This window comes from Eremomyces bilateralis (genome assembly GCF_010015585.1).
Source record: "Eremomyces bilateralis CBS 781.70 unplaced genomic scaffold P152scaffold_20, whole genome shotgun sequence".
In the NCBI taxonomy this organism is placed as follows: domain Eukaryota; kingdom Fungi; phylum Ascomycota; class Dothideomycetes; order Eremomycetales; family Eremomycetaceae; genus Eremomyces; species Eremomyces bilateralis.
The window spans coordinates 99,110-116,286 of NW_022985086.1; the positions used below are offsets into that span (position 1 = coordinate 99,110).

Here is a 17,177-nt window from a genome sequence, read left to right on the forward strand (position 1 = left end):
GGGATTTCAGACGCCCGAAGAGACTTTGAAACCAGTGGCGAGCAGCGGGATAAGTCGAACAGGGTACAGCAGACGAGGTAAAAAGGTTGTAATACTGAGACGACATTCGCTCAAGATCTAGATACGCTCATTCTAAGAGAGATCAGGTTATCATACAATAATCAACAATCGTTCCTTACATCCACCATCTCAATAATCCACCAACTGCAGCCTCCGCCCGATATTCCTCCGCACGTTCTCCCTCTGCATCGAGGCCTGCAGATCTTCGGCCTTGTCGGATAAGAGCGCCGATTGAAGTAATCCCGAGTCGAAGAAACCATCTGTATGGGGAAGAGAGACGAATCAGCAAATCTCTATGGTGAAGAAGCAGGGATAGTGTGAATGGGCAGTGAAAACTGTGAGTGGAAAGGAAGCCAGAGAGCATGAAGGACAATAGTAAACGCTTGATGCAGGAGAGGTAGAATGCGAGTAGAGTGATGAGGCCACCATTCGATGCAACCAGAACAATCTCAGCTTTTGACGATCGAAAACCGTTCGCGTGGGCTTCCATATACTCAATGTCGCCTTTTCAAGATCCGTATCCTCGATCCCCGTGCAGGCTGACTGACAACATGTAACACGGGGTTGAGCCAGGGAGAAGCAGGAGGAGTCGGGAGGGTTTCGGAAGGCCCTGGCGCGTCAAGCGGCGGATTGGATGCGACGGAGCTGTCCGACTCGGACCTCGAATGTGGCGGAGTTGAAACTGGAGAAAGGGGTAATGCTGGTTGGGAGGTGGATGCGCATGGGGGATAATAAGAAGAAATAAGAATAAACGGAACCGCAGCAGAACCGTGAGGAAGTTGAAGTCTCTGGCTTCTCTTCACCACCCGAGCCACACCTTGCTCAACGATGTGCAAAAAAGAAACAGGCGCCTTACATCCGCCCAGCCCATCATCCGACTCCCCACCCACCTCCACCGCCTTCTCCGCCGCATCTACCGCACTCGTCGTGATCCTCCTCCCCCTCACCTCCCTCCCCCTTCTCTCATCCGCCTCCCGCACCCTACTCGACCCCTTCGACGCCCCCGCCGAGCTCCCCCGCTGACTCCCCTTAATCAGCCGCCGCGCCTCTAGAAAATACGCTTCCAGCGCGTCGATGAACCGACGCGTCTGCCGATGCTTGCTGCTCGCGCAGATCGAGATCGACCCATCTTTGATGATGTACCCGATGCCGAACCCGTCCCCGCTGGTCGGCCCGAAGCCGAAGTGGCGGAGGCTCGGGTTGCCGCAGTTAGAGGTAGAGAGGACGGTCGTGGTGAGCTTGTCCCAGCCGGGGTCGGCGAAGAGCGCAGGGAGGGAGTGCGCGTGCTCAGCAGCTCGGGAGTACTGGGGAGAGCCGTCGTCGGATAACGTATATCGGCGGCGGGTGGGGGAGCCGATGGCGGATGTCTCGGAGGTGGCGTAGGAGTGGCCGTTGGAGCTCATGGCATCGTAGTCGACATCTTCCAGGGTGCGCTGCCACATGCAGTATAGGGCGTACAGGTGGCGATCTTGGCCTTGCGCTTTGGAACTATCGCGACTATTTGCCGAGTGCTTCTGACACGCCTTACGAAGCGCATCGACTTTTTTGATGGGAGGGTTCTCCCCCCAGAACGTCCGAACATAATCGACGGACTCGAGCGTGACAGAGCGGATCGCTTCGGTTCGGCCGTGGTAGAACATCTTGGTCATTGCGGGCTCATAGACACACTCGATGCGTCCATATAGACCGTAGTATGCGGCTTGGAACGCCATCTGGACGTACGCATCGGGGCTAAATCCGTTGGAAGTCATGAAATTCTTCCCATAGTTCTTGAACTCAAGCGTCTCAAACTCATTCTGTCCGATTAGATCGGCTAGACGAGTTTCAGCAAACCGAAGTGCGGTACCGAGCTCTGGAATCATGTCCCATTCCAGTTTATGAGGGGTGGTCTGCACATCGCCAAACGAATCTGGGTCTCGCTTTGCCGGATCCGGGGAGGTCGACGCCCATAGCGACGGAGCTTGGCCGTTGATAGATTTCGCAAACCGCAGGATCGTGTCGGTGTACACATCCGATGCAAATCGGAGGACAGTATGGCCATCCACGCCGGTATGTTCGAAATTGATACCCGCACTGCCGTTCTTGCAGACGATGATCTGCAGTTTATCGTACCACCGGTTCGTACAAGTGCCGACCTGCACACCGCGTTCGACCTTACTGGTGCCGCAGAGCATGTTCATGCAGAGATCCGACGTGGTCAATGGTTCGGTGTAGTCCAAACATACGACGAACAGCGCGGAGTCGACAATGTTGAGGCAATCGGAATTGTTGGACCCTTCCTCGCGGTGCAGGACATCCCGCAAACCAGACCAGATCTTACGGTTTTCGGTCGATAGTACACCAACCGCACTTTTTGCCGCTTCTTGAATTGGGGTCAGTGAAGCATCGTCGCAGATCACCTGTAGATTCAATGAGATATCTTTCTCGGTCATGATTAGATCCGAATTATCATCCAAGACGTCGAACCAGTAGAACTGGCCATGGCAAAGAACCACCACGTGTTTCGCATTCGGGTCCTGGCCGATCTGGCAGCCATTTTCGGTCGGTATTCTCGCGGTGCCAAACAAGCGCGCATATTGATACATATCCAAGGGCTGACCTTTCACTTGGTCGGGTGGTAATTCCTCTCTTCTAACCGCACGGACGAATGACAATGCGGAGATAATTAGAGATGCGGCGCGAGTTACTTGATTGTTCCGGGCTGGTGTTGGATCATCTTCGAGGAGAAAGAAGGGGTTGAGGTTTAAGACGACCGGGTTGTCGAAATTCAGATATGAGTCGTACCCTGTGATTGTCAGAAAGAATACGGCTCCATCAAATGACGCAAAACCGTACAGAACTGTTCTATATAATTCGCCCTTTTTTCCGCATACTGTTTCAGTTTTTCTTGCAACTCCGGGCCGTCGGATCTCAGGAACTCCTTGATGGCAAACTGGGACTCATGGTGTTCTTTCGAAGTCTGAAGCGGCTCTAGAGCTTCTAAGTACTTCGTGCAAGAGGACTCGAGGTCCGGTATAGGCAGCTTTGGTAGTTGATCTTGGTGTGCAAACGTAATGCCTTGCCGCGACTCATTCTTCCAATCTTGATTCGAAATTGGTTCTTTAGCCGGTTTCGGCTGTGATTGGGCTGACTCTTTGGCGAGCTCTTCTTGGCGAGGCGGTTCATTCGAGTCGGGGCCAGGCATCGTACCGTTGATCGCAAGAGCGATGGTCCTGTCTAATGAGGTTGGCTGTGCAAAAGTACGAATGACTGTCATGGTGAAAGTGAAGAAATGAAATCAGTTGAATGTATCTCAACCGTGAAGGGGAGATATGAGAATAGAAATGGACAGAAGCCGCAGAGCAGTGCGGTAGAAATAGTGACAATCTTTCTCGAAGTAAGACGACATTGAGTTAGGTCTTCATTTCAGACAATACAGTGAACAATAAGGAGGTAAGGGATAGACAAACGTTTCTAAGAAAAAGATAGACTGTGGGCAGTGAGGGGTACTGCGAGATATAAAATACATCCACCAGTGACCCCAGACGAATAGATAAATCCAGTATGACCAAATATGTGAAACAGAATACTCCACGCGGGCGGACGGATGCGCTGACTTGCATCAAGGATCCGGTATAATAGCCAAGACAAAGGGTCACGAGAGGTTCCGCTGGTGCGGGACATAGCGCGACCTAATGCCGTGCAGCTGAAAGCTAGCATAGATTGCCGAAAGCAGCAAATACGACATACAGGTACAACCGCGGGGAAACCAAGAGCCACTTACCAGTATATCGAAGGAAATATGATATCAAATCGCAAGCGTATCGGATCCCAAAAGATATATCTGCTGTCAGTATCGTTATCCTATCCCGCCTTACCGTTCCTGGGATATCTCGGTCGCCGACGTTCGCATCCGTCGCCGTGAAGATGCAAGTAGATGACTCCAAAATAGCGGTTGGAACGGATTGGCGGTAAGTATAACACCCCGGATATTAACCGGAGTCCCGAGCAATGGATGACGAAGATTCTGCACGTCGATCCCGCGGGTTAGTACGGGCGGACCAATCCGTGGAGTTGCGTCGCGGGGGGTTAGACCGTGGGGCGCGGACGAGTGGAAGTCAGTGCTTCCGAGTACGTACCGAAGTGCTGGAATTATGGCGACTGGAAGGGGGTTCCAAAATTAGCGTCGTTTAGCGGTTCGAAGGTCGAGAAGCTTCGTATCACGTCAGAGGGGTTTTCGAGGAATATAAGAGCAGTTGGAGAGATGTGGCTTGGGACGCACATGAAGAGGGTGACTGATGGAGGTCTTGGGAACAGGCCACGAGGGAGGCAAAAACGGTCACACGATCTCCGCGGGTTCTTGAAATGGACAATAAAGGATCCAAGGTTTGGCATACAACTGCAGTGCTTACCGTTCAAGAATACTCAAGGATATATCGAAGTAGGCGGTGCAACGTACAACATAAGCTGCCGCAATTCTGAGATATCTGACGGTGAGAACAGAGGAGGAGCCCAAATGGGAGTCGAGGGGAGGTTGACGTTGCAGTAGGTGGAGTTGCATCATCGCCAAGAAACCAAATCTGGAGAAATCCCGAGATGACGGATGAACGGATGTACCCCCACGCGGATAGATGCATGACCCCCACACAAAATCGATGTCGTGCAGACAGTTATGAGTTATGAAGAGAGGACTGAAACATACCTGGTATCAAAAGTCAAAATCTCACTATGGAAATATACTCTCCGGATTGAGATTATAATTTGACCATAGTTAATGCCCTCACAACTTCTTCCCCCGCTTCCCCTCCCCCAACCTCTTCTACTCCTCCCTCCTCCCCGCAACCCTCTCCACATCCACTGCCTTCGACAAACCACGGGGAGATTAGAGGACGGAACGGGGGAGTAAGTGTGGTTCGGGTATGGTAAATGGGATCCAAAACTAAAGAATAAATGGGTGATAATACTAGCCAAAGAGGATAGAAAAATAAAACTGTATTGTAGGGAGGGAGTTAGGGTAAAATAGATAGCGCAAGAGCTCCAGGCATAGCAACAACCCTCCTAGTAATGTCAAACAGACAGTTATATTGCATGTCAGTCATCGTGCTAGCGTAACTGTTCGCATTGAGCCCCGTACCCGACTTTAGTAGGAATGGAAATCCGTCCACACCGTTGAAACGATATCCAAGGATTGGGTTTTCGGGCATCTGATATACCAACCCCATCCAGCTCCTCGAACTAATGGCTGAGATGCCTTGCTGGAGACATCCCGTAGTAGCTTCTTGCACATGTATGGAAGGTTCTAACTACCAATGTAGTACGAGGGATGGCACTGAATATTCGGTTTGAAGTTGAGATTCGAATGAGCTGCAGGGACCGGGAGTGGGGGTTGATGAGCGGGAGTCAAGCTCGCATGTAGGAAGAGGTTCCGTGAGGGACGGTCAGGATGGGAGTCACACGGAACGGCACGCACCAGTCGCTCTAATGAATCCGATCTTCATACACCTTACTTCTATGTGAACTCCAGACATGTAGTACCTACAATATGTACCAGCCAATCTTCTCCTGGACACAGCACCAACAGCTCAAAGCACACACCCTGTCGCTCCATTAACTCTACTATCCCGGCAAATTAAAAGGAACCATAAAGGGGCGATATCAATAGACACCTTAGAGATCGGACGGAAACAGTATTGAACAGATCTATATAGCTAGGGTACGTATGAAACAACGCCGAAGGTGTCCAAGACGGAGAAGGAATGCACGTGGTCTAGTGCTTCGCAGTGACAGGGTCGCCAGTCAATTTCTCAACGGCATCTTTCGCGCTGTGTGGGAGAGGTTAGCAAGAGCACGATTCAGGGACGAGAGGAACACATACACATCGCCCAACGCCACCATGCAGATGGTCTGCCACACGCCCAATGCAATCCGTGGCGAGACCCCACGATACAGCCCCTTCAACCCGTTCTGCGAGTAAATATACTTCGCCGCCGTCCCCACCGTCAGCTTCTTCGGCCGGTTCGCATCCTCCGTCTTGCTCTGCATCTCCACGCGGATCACCTCGATCGGCTGATTCCACGCGGACAACCCTCCACCCAGCGCGCTCGCGAGGACCTTCTCCGGCACGCTGAGCTTCTCCGACGCCTTCTTGCCTGTGAACGAGCGGATCCCATCCTCCGCGACGCGCGATAGCCCGAATCGGCTCCCCCAGTTTGTCACCTGCCGGATCGCCACCGCGTTGACGCCCTTGTTGATCCCGCGGATACCCTCGGCACGGTAGATGCCCATGAAGGTCTCGAAGGTGCCGGGCACGCGCGCACCGGACGACGCGGCCTTGATCTTGGTGATCTCGACGGTCTTCATGCACGTGCAGAAGCCCATGGTGGCGTACGCTTGCGCAAGGCCGCCGACCATGCCGCCGGTGATGCCGCCGACGAAGGGCGAGGCGCCGGCGTAGCGGGCGTAGAATTCGGCCTCCGAGGCAACGAAGAGGAGCACCGCACCTTTGGTGGAGGCTTCGATCCAGGCCCAGGGGATGAGGCCTTGGTAGACTGGAGGGGGTTAGAGGGGGAAATGGGGGGTTGGGAAGGGACGTACAGCCTAGGGGACCGCCGCGGCCCCAGATGCGGGAGATGGCGCCGCCGAAGCCGTCGGAGCGGTTGGCGGCCATGGTGGTCTTGGTCACTTCGAGGGGCTGGGTAGGGGGTTAGATTTGGGGGATGATGGGTTGGAAAGATATCCGGTTAGGGTTGAGACACACCTGACCCAATGTCGTGACCCTGTAGACTGATTAGAATCCACGTAACACCATCACTGAGAATTATCAAACTTACTCAAACATATTCAAACCGGCGCCGACTGTTCAATCAGCTCGTTAGCCTTCCTCTTATTGCCAAACTCCAATCCATTGTCCAGTAGAATTGAGAGTATCTCCTCACTCTCCACCACTACACCACCGGTACAAAGAACCACTTACCCAGCAAGTTGCTGAACTTCACCGGCTGCTTCACTAACTTCTCATCGGCCATCTGTATCTCGGGGTGCGAACGAAGGGGGCCGGACCGAGGCAATCGTGCGGCGTCGTCGCCTTAAGATGGAGCGGTGATAGAGTTCGTGAGGGACGTCCGACGACTGAGAGGTCGAGGGAAATCAAAGAGCGGTATTCGGACGAGGAACAAAAAGGGGAGGAGTGGAGAGGGACGTCTGTTTCAGGGAGATGTGGTTAGTTTGGGGTTCAATGACGGATGAGGTGCTCGAGGTGAATTCAACGAATTGGGGAGCTGTGCAACAAGTCGGAGCCAATTCGAGTCGGACTGTCAAGATCTAGACCAGATGATCACCTTGAGATGTCTCTAGGTCACCATCGACCAGCTGAATTGACGCCTCACGAATTCGGAGTCCTCCCGACTTCAGACTCACAACAGTCCGTCCGGGCTGACAGCAGCTCAACAGAACTCCGACGATGGACACGGTGCGCCCAAGCCAGCACGCCCCTTAAACCACACCGAAAAGCACCAGAACAGGATCAGCACTCACCAACTCAGCTCGCGACGAAGAATGGGGCCACGCAGCGATACGGCAAAATGACAAGTATACGAACCAAAAATCGGAGGAGGATAGATTGCTGTTCAGGTTGATGGATGGGGTGTCGGGAATCCAGGAAATGTTTGGGTCAGGGACGTTACCGGTGCCAAGGATGCCTGACCGGTGTGGGCGCTGATTGGCTGGGACGGCGTCAGAGCCTCAGGCCGAACCCGATCACCGAGGGTCGGCTTGTCACGAGGAAATCCGGGTTTGGGGGGATTTTGGGACGGAATGTTCCTAACTTGCCGGTAATGGATGAACCGAGTTAGTGAACCTGGTGAAACGGTAGATCTAGACTTTTAGAGACATGAATTACGAAGTTACGATCAATCCGCTCATCGCTCCAGAGTCTGGTCACTCTCCCCAGTATCCGCCACGCCCACTGCCAGTCCTCGAGCTCCCCCAACATACTCCAGAGAGGGTGCAGGAGCTATATACGGGATAACATTGCATTCCCGATTCCGTAATTACCTGACATTTCTCCTCCAATTCCTCCATAGACACAGTAACCAAGCGATCCCTCAAACTTGCGTTGAGACCTAACCCCCAATCGTACCCCATGCACCCCATCGGCCAAACCCCAGCCGACGAGTCTAGCACCCCGACCACCGGCCCCAATCTTCTCCGATACGCTCCGGTGCCGTTCCCCGGCGCCCCTAGTTCGCCGCCCGACACCGGGAGGTGGTTAGCTAGTTTTCCCGGAGATGCTCCGTAGTCCCTAGATAAATTTTTCCAAGTGGCATTGCGTTGATTAGGGACAGAATTTTAGGAGACTTGGGGAACGAGGACGGCAGGAAGGGAGAAAGAGAGAAGCGGAGAGGTATAGGTCTAATACTACAAGTACGGTACTCTACGCACATGATGATACGATTGCTGCCGTTTCCGAATCTACTGGACGTGAAAGAGATTTTACTACACAAACGAACTCGGCGGAGTTCGAAACGCCTCCAGATCTTCGTCTCTGGATGCATCAGCCAGTCTGATTTCGCCGCCAGATCTGCTTCTGGCAGCATTCAGCTCATTCGGGAAACCTCCACTCCTCCGTATCCCAATTCCCAACATCCCGGCACTCAGTGTGCAACATCCCTCTCCTCAACCAGTGTGACAGTAGCTGATCCGCTCCTTACAACTTCGCGCCCACCAACTTCGCATACGACAGCGTATCCAAGCTCTTCGGCCTCTCAATCGGCGATCCAACCGCGCGATCAATGATCAACTGCGGCAACACGCCCAGCGCCCTGCTCACACCGAACAATACGGTGTAGAAATTCTGCTGCGTGAGCCCGTAGTACTGCAGCAGCACGCCCGAGTGGGCGTCGACGTTCGGCCACGGGTTCTTGGTCTTCCCGTGCTCGGTCAACACGCCCGGCGCGATCTTGTACACCTGCGAGACGAGCTTGAACATCGGGTCGTCGGGGAGGTGCTTCTGGGCGAACTCGCGCTGCGAGACGTAGCGCGGGTCGGTCTTGCGGAGGACGGCGTGGCCGTAGCCAGGGACGACGCGGCCGGCTTTGAGGGTGGACCAGAGGTAGTCCTTGATGGAGGCGTCGGAGAGATCGTTGCCGATGGCCTCCTTCATCTGCGTGAGCCAGCCGAGGACTTCCTGGTTGGCGAGGCCGTGCAGCGGGCCGGCGAGGCCGTTAAGCCCGGCGGCGAGGGAGAGCATGGGGGAGGACAGGGCGCTGCCGACGAGGTGGGTGGCGTGCGCGGAGACGTTGCCGCCCTCGTGGTCGGAGTGGATGGTGAGGTAGAGGCGCATCAGCTCGACGAAATCACCGTTCTCGGCGAACCCGAGCTGGTTGGCGAGGTTGTAGGAGTAGTCCTTGTCTTTCTGCGTCTCGGCGACCTTGCCGTCGTGGTACACGTTGCGGTAGATGCGCGCCGCGATGGTCGGCAGCTTGGCGATCAGGTCCATGCTGTCTTCGAAGGTGTGCTCCCAGTACTGCGACTTGTGGATGCCCTTGGCGTATGCCTTGGCGAAGGAGCTCTCGTGCTCGAGCGCGGTGACGGCGAGCGAGAACTGCGCCATCGGGTGCAGGGTGTTCGGGCAGCGGTCGAGCAGCTCCTCGACGAACTTGGGGACCGCGGAACGGGCGGCCCATTCGGCGGAGAGCTCGCGGACTTGTTGCTCGGTGGGGACCTCGCCGGTCAGGAGGAGCCAGAAGAGACCTTCGGGGAGGGGCTCGTTGCCGCCAGGGCCTTTGGGAAGGAGTTCCTGGCAGTCAGGGATCTACGGTGGGTTTAGCGATGGTTTCGGATACTTTGTTGGGAGAGGGACTTACGGTCTTGCCGCGGAAGCGGATGCCCTCCTCAGAATCGAGGACTGAACCCTCCCAGACCAGGGACTTGATGCCGCGAGCACCACCGTAGGCTTGGTCCAAAGTTACTTCACCGATGACCTTGCTGCCATGTTCTCTATTCGATGATAGCCAGTCAGCTGTCTGCTATTTCCGATATAGATCCCAATTGTAATAGAAGCCGGTATCCTCCGTCATCTCGATCTGGGTAGCAAACGTACTTTTTTAACTTCTTGATCTTCTCGATCTGGCCCGGGATCTGCGCCGCGAATGTCTCTTTCAAGGTCTGTACGGCGCATCATCATCAGCGATGGGTTCGTAGGTAGACAAAATCTCATCAATTTATGCATACCGCGCTCTTCGCAGAGTAGAACCGCGCACCAGAAACGGTGCCAACCTTCCAAGCGGCCGCCGACCTCGCCATCGACGCATTCCGCACCGCGGACGATAACCTCATAGCCGTCGCCATTGTTTTTGTCTAATCCGGACCTCCGCGAACGAAGACGTGCAGCAAGCTTGCAATGATGCAATTGGGCAATCTCCCAGCGACGAATTGACAAACAACGAAGGGAATCTCAACAGCGAGAGCCGTGGGATTCCGGGGTGAGAGAAGGGATGGAGACGGAATGGATTGGATGGATGGAATTGGGGGAGAATAATGATGGTGGAAAGGAGAGGAAAAAAATGTAGAAAAGAATTATGACGGATGGTCGGATGGGCGACGAGGAAAATAATACTGGGGGAGGTGGAGCAATGGTCGCAGGAGAATCTGTGTGAGGTTGCTGTGCGATGGAATGGGAAGGGAAGCTTTGGGCGCTTGACGTCGAGGGTTCCGTTCTCCTTGATCACCTTTGATTTTCTTCTTATCTTGCTCTTGGTTAACTTCAGGGAGAATTGAGGGAATTAACGGTTAAGAGATTTCATTCCCATTTTCCCCGTCATGTAGTTAGATAGACCTTTACCTCCATTCCCCTTCCGCTTCCATCATCACCTGCATACCCGACCTGCACCTCAATCCGCCCATCGGAACCCCCAATTCACGATTCATGTAGCCTACGGCTCAACCCGACTGGCCAATTCCTCTCCCCGAGCATCTGAGACGCTGAAAGTCTGAAACCTGCGCGACGCCAGCGAAAAATAGTAAAATACCGTAATACGATGGGGCCGCGGCACGGTCCAGCTTCGGAGTCCGGTCGGGGTGGTGCCTGGTGAAGCTCGGAAGGAGGCGAAAATCGAGCTGGCGGGCGTTCCGGCATCTGGCGATCGGGTGCTTGTAGGGTTTAATTGGGGAGGATTTGGATGGCGGGATCGAGGGACGATGGGTTTGGGACCTCGGGTTGGCGTGGCTGCGTTGGGTTGAAGGAGCGTCATCATCATCGCGATACTCGGTAAGCCTTGCTTTATTATTATTACTGTGGTCTGTATTCCGTAGCAACGCTGCTCCTCCATGTGTGGTTGATCCATGCTCGAACCCACAGAACTGGAAGGCATCGCCAGGCTGCAAGGCATAAACGCTTCGTCTGGAGCCCAGACTAGACCCTGACGATCGTGATCCGAAGACCACAACGGTAGAATCAAATGTAAGTGCGTTCAAGAAGAATGGAAGAAGCCATCCAGAAGATCGTCCGGATCCTCTCCCCAAAGGCAACGCTTTAGATTACTATAAACAACAGGATTAGTCGTGACCATATACAATACATCCACACAACCGAACTTTTATCGCCATCCAAGATGATGACGGACATACGAACCGCAGCCGCAGCACATGTACGTAGGGGGGTATATATATTTTTGAGGCAATCCATCAATCCCAAATCTCAAACGCCAAACTCAGAAAATCTCCCGAGCCCTCTCTCCAATTCATCCTTCACGAATCCTCCGTCTGCTCCCCGCTCATCCCCCCACTACTCCGACTTGCCCTCCCCGCCTCCCCCAAAAACGTCGTCGAACTCCTCCTCCACACTGCCTCCCTCTCCCTCCCCAACGGACTCGCCACCGCTCCAAACGCCCCCGCACCCCCCAACCCAACCGAACTTCCACTCCCCCCCACCGCCTCCCGCGCGCTCACCTGCGTCGTGCTCAACGGCGTCGCCGCGTTCAGGAACCCGGCGCCGGGCCCCGCCCCCTTGCCCGCACCCATCCTCTCCCGCAGCGCGCGGATCTGCTGCAGCCGCGCGCGCCACGAGGACACGTACTCCCCGCCCTCGCGACTCGCCCAGACGAGGCTGAAGACCGAGGCGTTGAGGGCGAGGAGGCGGGCGAGTGAGGGGAGGGACTTGGTGGAGATGAGCTTGGGTTGGGATGCTGGGGAGATTTTGGGGAAGGAGGGGGAGGAGACGAGGTGGATGGTGTAGAAGGGTTTGGAAGGGTCGGTGGAGGAGGGGGCGGGAGAGGAGGTAGTGGATCCGAGGGTGGAGGGGCGGGATTCGGGGTTGATGACGATGTAGGCGTAGTTGAAGGCGGAGGGGAAGGTGTTGAAGTTGAAGGGCTGCCCGGAGGCGTTCCAGATGATGTTGACGAAGTCGTTACCGATGTGCCGCTTTTTGTTGACGCAGTGCGGATCGTGCTCGAGGTTCGTCGGCATGAGCGTCGTGACGTGGAAGACGATCTCGCTGACCCGGTCGCGCCAGAGGATGGCGTGTTCTCCGTCCGTGTCGAATTCGCGGTCGAGACCCTGAGTGTTCAATTGGCAATTCTTGAGTTTCGTGAGGGTACCAAGACGGGCTATGAACTCGGTGTAGTCAGCGGAGCCACTGGTGTTGGCGAGGATGTCTTTTTCTTCGGTTTGGCCTGGCCCGATGTAGATTACTCCCACTTTGTGACCATCCAGGACAGGAATCCTATCAAGAGAGCTGATGGCGCGTCGAATGGCGTCATCGTCAGGGAGCGGTATAAGCTCTGGCTGATCGGTTCCGATCATCGACAAAGGCGAGTAGAAATCCTGCAGAACGTCGTCCGGTAAGACTCCAACGTACTCGGATCGGTAGAAAACATCCGCTGCCAGTCCTGTGGTCAGATGAACCTGGTGCCGTGGCGGGTCGATCATTTGCGGGCGAAAGATCGAGTATCGATTCCCGGTTGGCCGTCTCCGTGTGATCTGTGAGAGACCAGTCCGGCCTGCGGTTTCGATCGACATTAAACTCATCCCCACAATCCAAGTCTTCGTGGAGACGAGGCCATCAGCAACGGACGCAAAATGGGGGTTTGGCTTCGTTTCGTCTCGATCTGAATACGTAACCCGCTGCATCATATCGACCGTCACGAGACCCTGGTCTTCGACAAATGGTTGACCAGAAGAGTCAGTATAGGTCAGGTTCTTCGCAATCCAACTCATGTAGGAGACGCGATCTTGCATCTTGAGCGCCATGAACCAGTATGTGATGACGTGAAAAGTCTTGACGTAGACATATTGCGGGAGGTCCTCCGGGTGGGGGTTTGGTGTGTAACGCTGCTCTCGACCCGACGCGGCGGCCGAATCTTTCGACGAACCGCTCTGTCGCGTGCCCGACGACACGGTTCGTCCCGAGTTCACTCCCAGATTCTCTTTTTCTTGTTTGTCGCGGACGGACTGGAGGTATCGGAAACACACACCGAAAACCATCCGATACTCATCCTCGCGGAAATTCTTGTAGAGCTCGGGCATCCGCGCAAGGCCGGCCAAGAACTCCAAGATATGCACCGAGACGGGTTGCTGCGTGATGATCTGGGCCATTTTCTGAATGATGGTATCCAATACCTTGGACATGGACAGCGGCAGCTCATGGCAACAGATGGACATGGCGTGAATGCACCATTTGGAGGTCCGATCCCAGGATCCGATTCCACTGATGAATGTGCGCACGATATCATCTTCTTCATTCTTGCTGAAGTGCTCGTTGTACCCCAGAAGCATTGTGAGGATGTGGAACAAGCACACCGCAACATCGCCCTTCTTTAGTCCCGTGGACGGCGGAGGGTCCATGAAACTTTTGTTCCGGATCTGCTCAGAGATGACACTTCGGAGGAGCTGAATCTGGGGTGCGGATCCGTGGAACAACGTCTTGTTTGCCAGTTGCGTGCCAAGATGAACAAGAACATAGGTGTACAGCTCCCAGTCCGGTTGATGGAGAAGGATGGAGACCGCAATTTCGAGCCACTGGGAGATGTCGAGTACCGATGAGTTTTGACGCTCCATTTCTCGACTCGAAGCGGAACCGACGCGAATCAGCGGGCTCGAACGGGATGCAAGTTCGTCTGGAAGTCCTTCGGGGTCGGGGTAGAGCCATAGCTTCGGCAACGGTTTGGGGGGGGAAGTCGGTGGATCTTTTGACGCCAATGGGAGAATGGATGACTTGCGATGACTGTCCTTGGAAGAAGCATTCTTGTCCGATGAAGTGTGGCGTTGTAATGGTGACGGATCCGGCCGACGCTCTTCTACTCGTTCTGCCGTTCTTCCAAGCACGCGAGCAACGCTCTCGACGTCCAGGGTTGTCTCGATGAAAACCGAGTAACTGGAGTCGGCGCGAAGCCTGAACAGAAGCTTAAAGACCATAATGCGGGCATCCGACGGTACGTTGTCAGAAGAAGCAATGTGCAAGATAAGGTCGTAGAGTTTTAGCGTTCTGTCGCCATGCCGGTTAAGGTTCCTCATGAACATCCTCACAACTCCCTTAGCTAGAACGTAGGACGGTGATGATTTCGGGTTTCCACTTTCGTTGGACTGGATGCTTCCATCGGCACTGCCCTCTAATGTAGCCTTCGCAGAATCTCCTGATTCAAAAATGCCTGACGCAAATTTTCCGATTATTCCTTCAAACCGGCACTGAGTTGTATGATCAGTATGCTCAACTGCCAGGCCGACGATCCGTTCAAGTAACGCGGTGTCTTTTTCCCGTGGGATGCTTTGCAGTATCGAATCCATCATCGAATTTGCCGAGTCGTCGTCTCGGATACTGTCGATGGTGAGGAATGAGTCTTTCAAAACATCGAATACACGGATTCTGGTGGGTGTCGGTCGAGATGGATCCCTTAACACATTTCGTATGAGAGTCTTGCAACTGGATTTCCACTGCGAGTCGGACGGGAATAGAAGTCTTTCCACGGAGATGTAATCGAGAAGTGTCTCAATGGCCGGATTGCTCAAACGGTTGCAGAGGCCTAGCATCATCTGTGCCAACTCCGACTTATGAACTAGATCAAATGACCCGAAACGATCGTTGATGCTGTTCAAAATCCGGCGTAGGGCCTGGTCAACTCTTTCCCCATCTCTTTCTTCGAGAGGCACCGATTCCCTTCCATTCACTGGCACAGCACCCGTTCCATTGCCATTCATTTCATGTGGCGAAATTTTGCCAGCGCAATGCAAAATGATTTCCCCCGCATCTTTTATCAGGTTCTCCTCCATAATCGCTCTCCTGAGGGGTTCGTTGGCTTGTAGATCGGCAATAAAATGAAGAACATCCGCGTCGTGCTTTTTTCGATCAATTGCCAATGAGCTTTTCACCGCCGGTATGAAGACAGAGAGAGACAACTTTGGAAGACCCTCTTTGCCGTTCTCATGGACGAGATCAGCAAGAACACGGAACGCAGCGCGTACAAAGTTGCGATCCGGCTCTTGTTTCGTATCGCATCGAAGGGCGAGGAGGAGTGCCGACGTTGCCGTATGGCCAAGATGAGATTTGAAGATATTGGCCAAGGCACCCCAAGCCTGAGTATGTAGCACTTCCAGTTGCCGGTAGATATCTGCCAACAGCGCTAACCAGGACCGAAGGGGCCGATCAGGTACAGTGTTGTATGTAACCAGTGCGTCCATGACGAGTATCGAGTTGCTGATATCGGATTGGACGTTCGTCCTCTTGCAAAACGTGATGACTTGCTCAACAATCGTAGTGATGTCGTCCTTGGTGAGAATCCTCGAGTTAAATTTCGTGACATCGACAACCAGATGGAACACTCGGCTGCATAGCAGCTCCTCTTTGGCGCTACTCTCCAATTTTAGCTTGTTTTTTCTCCGCGCATCTACCACGATATCATACGAGTTCTTGAGGAAGTAATTAAGCAGTCCGCCTAATGAGCCTTCGAGTACATCGACGTCCCTCCCGTTGTGAGAAAGCTCCTGCAATATGCCGAATCGTTCTTCTAGTCGCTCGTCCCGAGGGACCTTCTGAATCGCTTGGAGGATCATTCGACGTTCGAGGGATGTGATATCGGGGCATTTGGCCAACGCCAACAGTAGCCCATAGCCAGCGGTCGGGCCGGTTGGGGCGTTGGATTCATCCAGCAGATCCTGAGCAGATTGCCATATACCTGCGATGTTTCGAACCGGATACTCCGATAACAACGTGCAGATCTTATGTGCGGCGGCGGTCCTGGTTCCCAAGCCTTGTTGGAGGCCGAGTAACTCCAACTGTTGGCTGAGCTCTACCGGAGCTACGACGACATCGGTTCTCCCATTCTTCAGGTCCGCATCAACAACGTCTGAATTCGATTCGTGGTCTCCTGAGGAATGGCTCGCTGGTGGTGGGGTGGAAATGGTGGGTTGTGATCGACGGGTTACAAGAAGGTTCTTAAATGTCCCTAATAGTGCTGACGAAGAAGACTTTCTGTCCGGAGTTCGTATTGTATCTTGTGGCGGAGGCATAACTCCTAGGACGGCACTCGACCGGCCTCGTAGGACAAATCCAACTTCAAGTTCGATTCCCAAAGTCGACGAAGCGGAGTATCAGGCCATGAGTTCCCGAGCCGCTTCCAGCAACACGATGCAGCCCACTATACAACAATGACTGTCATGGATATGAAGGCAATTATTCCAAAAGGCCTCCCAATTTTGTCTCTCGTATCCACTCCAAAAGGATAGCACCGCTTGGGCAAGAAGCAAGTACTACCTAACCGTACTCAGGTGGGCCGTTCTGGATGCTGCGGGTTGCGGGAAGGCACCGTATGGAGTTTGATGTCGGTTTCGGGAACGGTGACGCCAAGTTCGGTGACAAGGCCGAAAGCTTGAAGGCTTTCGGGGGCACATGAGTTGGGAGGAGGTCGAAGATGTAGAGATGGCTAGATACTGAGTAGTCTTCAAGATCTGCGATATCACGAACTGATTCACAGATCTTGTGGTCCAGAAACTCCGCATAGGGCGACAAGGCGATAAGGCGACAAGGTATGAATCTTGGAGCCTCCGAGGCTTCAACAGCAATAAGGCTTGCAGTTGGAGGGTTCCTTCGGGGTGGATAAAATTGAGTCGCGTATCTTGGCATTCCCCCAAACATCACCACCATTACAGGC

At 54.0% G+C, this 17,177-nt stretch overlaps 5 protein-coding genes across 5 annotated transcripts; all 5 read right to left on the reverse strand.

The window, feature by feature from the left end:
* Positions 1-189: 189 nt before the first annotated feature.
* On the reverse strand, positions 190-3,244 carry P152DRAFT_401997 (acyltransferase ChoActase/COT/CPT; the record flags this gene model as incomplete). Its single annotated transcript, XM_033676634.1, has 4 exons — positions 190-320; positions 917-962; positions 1,008-2,845; positions 2,896-3,244. 4 exons carry the CDS (start codon positions 3,242-3,244, stop codon positions 190-192), a joined length of 2,364 nt encoding a protein of 787 aa, XP_033531675.1.
* Positions 3,245-5,806: 2,562 nt separating this feature from the next.
* Positions 5,807-7,064, reverse strand: P152DRAFT_402165 (mitochondrial carrier; the record flags this gene model as incomplete). The annotated part of the gene is made up of 6 exons (XM_033676639.1): positions 5,807-5,861; positions 5,915-6,587; positions 6,634-6,730; positions 6,797-6,815; positions 6,870-6,894; positions 7,013-7,064. The coding sequence occupies 6 exons, from the start codon at positions 7,062-7,064 to the stop codon at positions 5,807-5,809; spliced, it is 921 nt and encodes a 306-aa protein (XP_033531676.1).
* Positions 7,065-8,743: 1,679 nt separating this feature from the next.
* On the reverse strand, positions 8,744-10,386 carry P152DRAFT_475901 (mitochondrial citrate synthase-like protein precursor; the record flags this gene model as incomplete). The annotated part of the gene is made up of 4 exons (XM_033681453.1): positions 8,744-9,850; positions 9,903-10,035; positions 10,139-10,203; positions 10,270-10,386. The coding sequence occupies 4 exons, from the start codon at positions 10,384-10,386 to the stop codon at positions 8,744-8,746; spliced, it is 1,422 nt and encodes a 473-aa protein (XP_033531677.1).
* Positions 10,387-10,633: 247 nt separating this feature from the next.
* Positions 10,634-11,605, reverse strand: P152DRAFT_138543 (uncharacterized protein). Its single transcript, XM_033673823.1, has 2 exons — positions 10,874-11,605; positions 10,634-10,784 (listed from the first exon to the last, which is right to left on the reverse strand). The coding sequence occupies exon 1, from the start codon at positions 11,424-11,426 to the stop codon at positions 10,971-10,973; it is 456 nt and encodes a 151-aa protein (XP_033531678.1). The 5' UTR covers positions 11,427-11,605; the 3' UTR covers positions 10,634-10,784; positions 10,874-10,970.
* P152DRAFT_138750 (uncharacterized protein) lies at positions 11,602-16,658 on the reverse strand. Its single transcript, XM_033673824.1, has 2 exons — positions 11,978-16,658; positions 11,602-11,799 (listed from the first exon to the last, which is right to left on the reverse strand). Exons 1-2 carry the CDS (start codon positions 16,534-16,536, stop codon positions 11,778-11,780), a joined length of 4,581 nt encoding a protein of 1,526 aa, XP_033531679.1. The 5' UTR covers positions 16,537-16,658; the 3' UTR covers positions 11,602-11,777.
* Positions 16,659-17,177: the final 519 nt, after the last annotated feature.